General features: G+C 60.1%; 1 protein-coding gene across 1 annotated transcript in view; it reads right to left on the minus strand.

The window, feature by feature from the left end:
• Positions 1-1,626: 1,626 nt before the first annotated feature.
• Positions 1,627-6,567, minus strand: part of TCF25 (transcription factor 25) — a 19,244-nt gene continuing 14,303 nt past the window's right edge. The window contains 6 exon segments of the mRNA XM_035898947.1: positions 1,627-1,865; positions 2,094-2,166; positions 2,757-2,836; positions 3,123-3,213; positions 3,923-4,081; positions 4,660-4,747. Coding sequence (XP_035754840.1) covers positions 1,704-1,865; positions 2,094-2,166; positions 2,757-2,836; positions 3,123-3,213; positions 3,923-4,081; positions 4,660-4,747 — 653 coding nt within the window. The 3' untranslated portion in view covers positions 1,627-1,703.

Here is a 6,567-nt window from a genome sequence, read left to right on the forward strand (position 1 = left end):
CCACTTTAAAGCTGGCTCCCGCAGCTCCTCCTCCTGAGGAGGGTGGGCACCCACATGACAGCGGCACCCCAGCAGCGCAGGGAGCCGATGGGGAGGCTGGGGCTGCCGGACCCCTGGCACGGCCCTGGGGGAACCCGACCGCTTGGGGACACCATGTGCCCAGGGGTCCCATGTGCCCTTGGGGGTCTGCATGGCATCAGGGCCCTCTGCGCCCTGGGCCTCCACGCACCTTGGGGTCCCCAAGCGTCCTGGGGTCCTGTGTGACCTGGGGGAGGGGGAATCCCTGCACCCTGGGGGGCTGTGGGTCTTAGGGGGTCCACATGTGCCCTGGGAGGTCTCTGTGCCCCACGGCGTCCATGCGCTTTGGGGACCCTGGTGGGACCTTGACACTGCAGGAGCCAAGCAGCCCCTCCCAGCCCCCCATGTGTGGGGCCAGGAGCCCCATCTCCCCCGCTGGCCTTGCCTGGCCCAGCCCTGGGGAAGGCATTTTGCCATGGGGCAGGCGACAGATCCGATAGGAATTGTCAAAGGCACGATTAAAGGTGATGCCGTGCCTCTGGAAAAGCCCGGTGCTGGAGGGAGCCTGGGTGGGCTGGGGGACATGGGACCCAACTGACAGTCATGTGCCTTTGGTTGGTGTTGATGCCTGGAGCCGCTCCGCTGCCAAAGAACCATTCACGGCCACATGAAAAGGCCGATCCCGTGGTCGCTCCCACCAGTCGCTTCCGCTCCTTTCCGCGGGGCGCCAGGAGCCCTTCCCCACGGCACAGAGCACCCCGCGGCTCCGGTGGGAACGGGATCGCTTGCAGGGAGAGCACGGTTAACACGTGCCATGCACCCAACGGGAACCCCGGTAGCGGGTAAAATGCCGTTCAGGAAAGGCAAGGAGGAGAAATCCAGACCAACGGCCACCATTAATGTGCTGTGAATTTTGAGCTTTATCAACTGAGGCTTTGAGAGCAGAGCTAGGAAAACGCTGAGTCTGCAAATCCAAGGGGTGCGGCACTGAGGGAGAGGATGGGGGTCCTCTGATGGGGGTCCTGTGCCATGGGATTCGGATGTGCCGGTGGGGATGGGGCCGGCTCTGGCCAACCTGCCCTGGCTCCATCCCCACCAGGCCCCCGGAATCCAGGCTGCTCCCCAGGGATAGGACGTGGCAAGATGGGAAAGATTTATTCCGGGCAGCAGGGCCTGGCCTTAGAGCCAAATCTACACCGTTACACAGCAGAAAGGGGGGGGGGAAAACCCAGCTTTGCAGGGAGGATTCCATGCCAATCTGGGAAAGGAGTCACGAGCACAAACTCTACAGAATGGTACTTGCAAGCTTTAGTCTTGTTGAAACGACTTTTCTTTCTTTTTTTAATAATATGATTGATTATAATTAATTTTTAGTTTTGAATGTGACCTCAAAACCTTGGCAGGCCACTCATTAGTCAGTAGATGAGTCTGTCTAGTGCTGATTTTACAGTGTGCTGTCATTTGGTTGTAATACCTGATTCAAGACCAGGAGAAGAGCAGAGAGGGGACCGGGGCAGCAAAATGTGCCGGGAGGAGGGCAGAAGGCGACGCGGAGCTGAGGGAGAGCCCTGGGAAGGTCCCTGCAGTGAGAGCGGGCGCTCTGGGTTTATGTTGACTTTATTGGAAGTGCGACACAAGTCGGGGTGACGGAGGGTTGGGAAGGGGGAAGACGCGCGCTCCTGGGCTCAGTCCCAGTCCCCATCGCCTTCAGGATTGTCGTCTCGGGGGGGCTCCTGGAACTGGATGTTTGCCAGCATGTCCCGCATGGCTGCCATCAGCCTGTTCACCCCCTGGTTAAGGTCCTGCCCCGCTCCGGCCTCTTCGTCCCCGTCGTGCCTGACGTCCCCCTGCAAGAGAGCGGCGCTGGAGCGGCCAGGCAGGGAGCTGCCCGCGGTGGGCGAGGGCAAGAGACAACGCCGCTTGCCAAAAAGCATGGGGCTGTTCTGCAAGCTGACGTTTACACACTGCATGTGCCAAGAGCCACTCCCTTTGCAGAAACACTGTGCAGTGGAAGCTCCTGCGCACCGAGGGCCAGCACGGGCTCCCATCTGCCCCCAGCAGCCAACTGCACATACCTGCAAGTTAAAGTTTGGCAGCAGCGAGCGGAAGAAGAGAGATAAAGTGCTTTCGTTGGGTGGATGATTCGTTCTGAAAGACAGAAGTCACACCATGGTGAAGGGGGCAGCTTGGTACTCGACCCCTCGCTGGGGCCGAGGCAGCTCCGGAGGGAACCACGCCATCTGGGCCACCACAGGCCCCCCCCGAGCCAGCCCCCAAGCAGGGTGCCTGGGAATTCTCTGGGATTTCTTACCCCCGGCAGCCAGCAGCATGCCAGCCTCTGGGCAAAGCGGGCATTAAAAGCACTGCCAGGCTCGCTCGGAGCTGGGTCAGTGCGCAGGAGACGCGCGGGCTTCACCCGAAGGGTCTGTGCCCACCGGGGCCGGCTGCGCTCTGGGCCGTATTGACCCCAAACCACCTCAGCTCAGGAACAGCCAATGTTTTTCAGCAGCCTCTGCCTTGGTGGCTGTGAACAGCTGCCACCTCCCAATGGTGACCACCGAGGGAAAGCAGCAGGACCAGTCCTGCCTGCCGGTGAGCACTGCAAGCCAGGCTGCTCTTCCTCCCAGATGGAGGAGGAGGAGTAGTTCAGCTCCGAGTGCCCACATGCACCCGGGGCTGAGGGTGTGCCAGGACCAGGCCGGCTGTGCCAGCGCAGCACCAAGGGGTGGAGGAGGTACCTTTCTGGTCGGGTGTAGGAGACGATGGAGTCCAAAGGAGGTAAGGGATCGAACCCCATCACAGGCTGCGAGGTCACCTCCTGCGAGGGGGATGAGGGAGAAGAAAGAAGGGGTGAAGGCTGTGCCGCCAGCAGCAGCAAGCACCGAGGCACGAGACAGCCAGCCCAGCCGGACAGCCCTCGGTCTCGGGGGCACCAGCCCCCGTGTGCTGCCCTGGGAAGCCAGAGGACACCTGGAGGTCAGGTGGGCATTTCTTGCTGGTGGCTGGGGTTTAAGGCGTGCCCAGCGCCCACCTGCACGGGAGGGACGCGAGTGCCATCGCACCGCCCACGGCGGCACCGCCCGCACCCCGTCAGGGCCCCTCACCAGAGGCAGAGCTGCCGTGGCCTCCTTCATCTCCGAGAGGATGATGTGCCGGTAGATATTCCTGGGTGCGCTCTGGTACCGCATCTTCCTCCTACAACAGCAGGGAGGGGGATGGAGGATTGCAGCGAGCAGGCCTCAGCATGGCCAGCTTCCCGTTTCTGCTCCCCAGGTGCATGGTCAGCTTCATCCCTGTCCCCAGGGGGACGCGCTGTATCGAACGGAGCTGCCTTACAGCAAAGCCAAAGTCACTCGGCAGCTGCTGACCACAGATGAAAGAGCGGAACAGCTCAGGGACGCTGCGCAGATCTCTCTCACCGGCCCCGTTCCTCTGCAGGTCAGCAGAGTAAACAAACTTCGGCTTTGGACAAGACCCAACGCCCCACTCTCCTGCTTCTCAGAGCTGGGAAGTGTTTCCAAGCACTCACCTGCCCGGTGCAGCCATCGCCTGCGAGCGGCGCAGCCGTCCCTGGCCCTCCCCACCAGTGGCAACCCCTCCGCCCTCCTGGGCAGTTTCCAGGGCAGGCCTGGCAGCCGAGGCTGGGAGAAACCAGCACACGCTCCCCAGCCGGAGGAACAGCTCATAATTCCCGCTGGCGCAAAAGCAGGGAAGAGCAGCCTCTACCTTCCCAGCCCCACAGCATAACCTTCGGCATTGGGAGCCACCTCGGGTTGGCAGCTGTGGGGCTCTGAGCAAGCCCCAGCTCCTCTCCCATCTGCAGGGCCCCCCAGCCCACTCCGTCCCCGCGTTTCAGCCCCCCTGCCTGGTATGAAAGCCCCTCACCTCCGCCTGCCGCACTCACTTGTGCTCAGACTCCTCCACCAGCGGGTCCCGGGCATCCACCATGCGCAGGACCTCGTGGACGTTGGTCTCCAGCCACGCCATGACGGCTGGGTCCTTCCAGAGGGAGTGAGTCCTTCCCACGTAGAGGGCTGTCAGCTGGCTCAAGGCGGGAGGCTGGCTACGGGAGACACTTGTTACTCAGGGCACTCTCCTCCTCCCCGCCTGCAGGTCCCCGCGCGGGCTGGCAAGGGCTCGTCTCTGCGCTGCGCTTCGGCATGAGAACACAAAGAGAGGAATCGCAGGCTCCCTGCTTTGCTAGTTCCATCTACCTTCACCTGTTTTTCTGCCTCCATCTATTTTTGAGATAAGCACAGCCACGAGATGAAAGTTAACGCTGCCTTGACCCGAGGGGGGGACCCGTTCCTGTGTTTAGGAGGACCACGTGTCAGGGAAATCCAGACTGGCAGGAGACAGCCTGCCCCGAGAGGACGCACACGCCGTTCTCTCTTACTACATGTACCGGCAAGCTTCGTTATGAACTTCTGACCCATCTGCGCGGAGGTGAGGCGGGTCTGTTAGCGTTATCTCATGGCCATTATGGAAATCCATTATCAAAGCATCTTAACAGCCTACTCGGGAAAACCAAATCTCCTCCTCCGCAGCTCTGCAGCTCCATTAGCTGCCTGAGCAAGCAAAAACCCCACTACTGGCTAAAATCGATTCCTTCTCTTTGCTGAGAACACCTCCGGGGCTTACCTTATCTGAGCATTCAGCCCGAAAAACGAATGGGAGGCGACCCTGGCATCGGGCTGCACGCTGCAGTGATCCAACAACGGCATGAGAACTGCAGGAGAAAGTCAGAGGGGTCGCTTTCAATGGCCTGGCAAGGGCGGCCGCTCACCACTGCCAGGGCTGCAGAGGGACAGCCCCAGCCCAGGGGGCCAGCACCCCACCGGGGCGTTTGGGTCTCTGGGTGAAGGATGGAAACGGATCCAGAGCAAACGAAGAACAAGCAGCTTTCCCCCCGCCCACCCTGGTGAAATAAAGCGCAATTTTCTGCATTTCAGGCTGCTGGCCTTTGAACTTGAACAAGGGTTTTACTTCAGTCACCGTGACAAGCAGCAAAAAAAAAAAAAAAGATGGTTTCAGCCAACCCAAACTAAACCTCTGTTTGAATGCTGGTTATTCCTGCCCATAAAGGTGCTCCCTCCTCCGGGCCCCGAGGGGCCATACATCTCCTTTCCCGGACAGCAGCACCAACCGGATGAAAGCAGGAGTGATGGGCGCCCATAGAGAGCACGCCTAAAGCAGAGCGGTGCCTCAGAGGGAAGGCCGAGAGAGAGACTTGCTTGTCTCTGGTCCAGGCAACCCTAAGGTGAAATGCTTTCCTGCTCCAAAACTCCATTTCTCACCCTCCCCCTATTCTGCATGCCTCCAAATGTCTCTAACGAAGGGGCAGCAGCTTCCTGGAGGAGGGTGCCCAGCAGGGAGAACAGTCGCTGATCTCCTCGGAGGGCTCATGGCTGCGGGGGCCCTACCCAGCTCCACTGTCACCCTCCAAGCCAGGGCTCCCATCTCCCATGGACAGAGGCAAACGCCATTTGAGACCCACAGGCAAACTGCAGCCTCTGCATTTGACTGCCTGGAATCCAGCCTTCACTCTCACAGATGAAGACAGTGATGAAGCCTGCGGGGATGGACCTACCGGTGGGGACAGACTTACCGCTTGGGAACATGATCAAGGCGAGCTGGATGAGCCGGGCGGCTCTCTCCCGGGCTTGGCTTAGCTCCAGCTCAGAGCGCTCCTCCTGCTGGCTCAGGAAGAAATAGGCCAGCGGCACCGAGAAGGCGAAATTGGGCAGCTGGGACAAATTCCGGTGACTCTGCAGGATCGGAGAGAGAGATTTACCGAGAAATGATGCTATGCAGAACAATCTCGATGTGGCTGGGGGGGACGTGGGGTGGGGTTTCTTGCTCGCTGGATTAAGTTACTTTCCAGTGGCTGGCTGGGTGCCCCCACGACTGAGTAAGCAATTCTGAGTTCGTACAATTGTTTGCAGGGTACTGGGATTATGAGAACAAACACCCCAGCCTTTACGGGTCATTCTGATCATTTGGGGATGCCAGCCCGGCCAACGAGACGGCCCTGAAAGGGCTAAGCTAGTTAGGAAAACCTCATGCTCTGTGGCCCAGCCCAGGCGGGGAGAGCCCCAGGACTCAGCTCTTCCCCCCCGTCTCTGCCCCCTCTCTCGTCAGAGCAGCCTGTTGCCAACTCACCTCCCACTCCTGGAACATGCGGGTCAGGAAGGTGTATTCTCTAGCTCGGAGCGACAGAAAATCGATCAGCAGCAGCACACAGAGAGGGTCGTTCTCTGGATCAAGGCTTCAGAGGGAGGCGAGCGCAAGGGGAGGAAACAAAAAATCAGTGTCACAAAAGCTGAAGGAGCTGTCCTCGTTTCCAAGTCAAACGAGACTTTCCCACTAGCATCCAGAGAGCTTCCGTGACTCAGCAAGTGGAGATAAAGGGAACACAATCGTTCCTGCATGGCCGGGATGACGGTGCAACGCCCTGCCCGGGTCTGCATCCCCACAGAGGGGGGACTGTCCCCCTGTCACCACCCAGGAGGAGGATCAACAGCCACAAACAGGAGCAGGCTGAAGGCA

This window comes from Egretta garzetta, unplaced genomic scaffold (assembly GCF_000687185.1).
Source record: "Egretta garzetta isolate BGI_Z169 unplaced genomic scaffold, ASM68718v1 scaffold428, whole genome shotgun sequence".
In the NCBI taxonomy this organism is placed as follows: domain Eukaryota; kingdom Metazoa; phylum Chordata; class Aves; order Pelecaniformes; family Ardeidae; genus Egretta; species Egretta garzetta.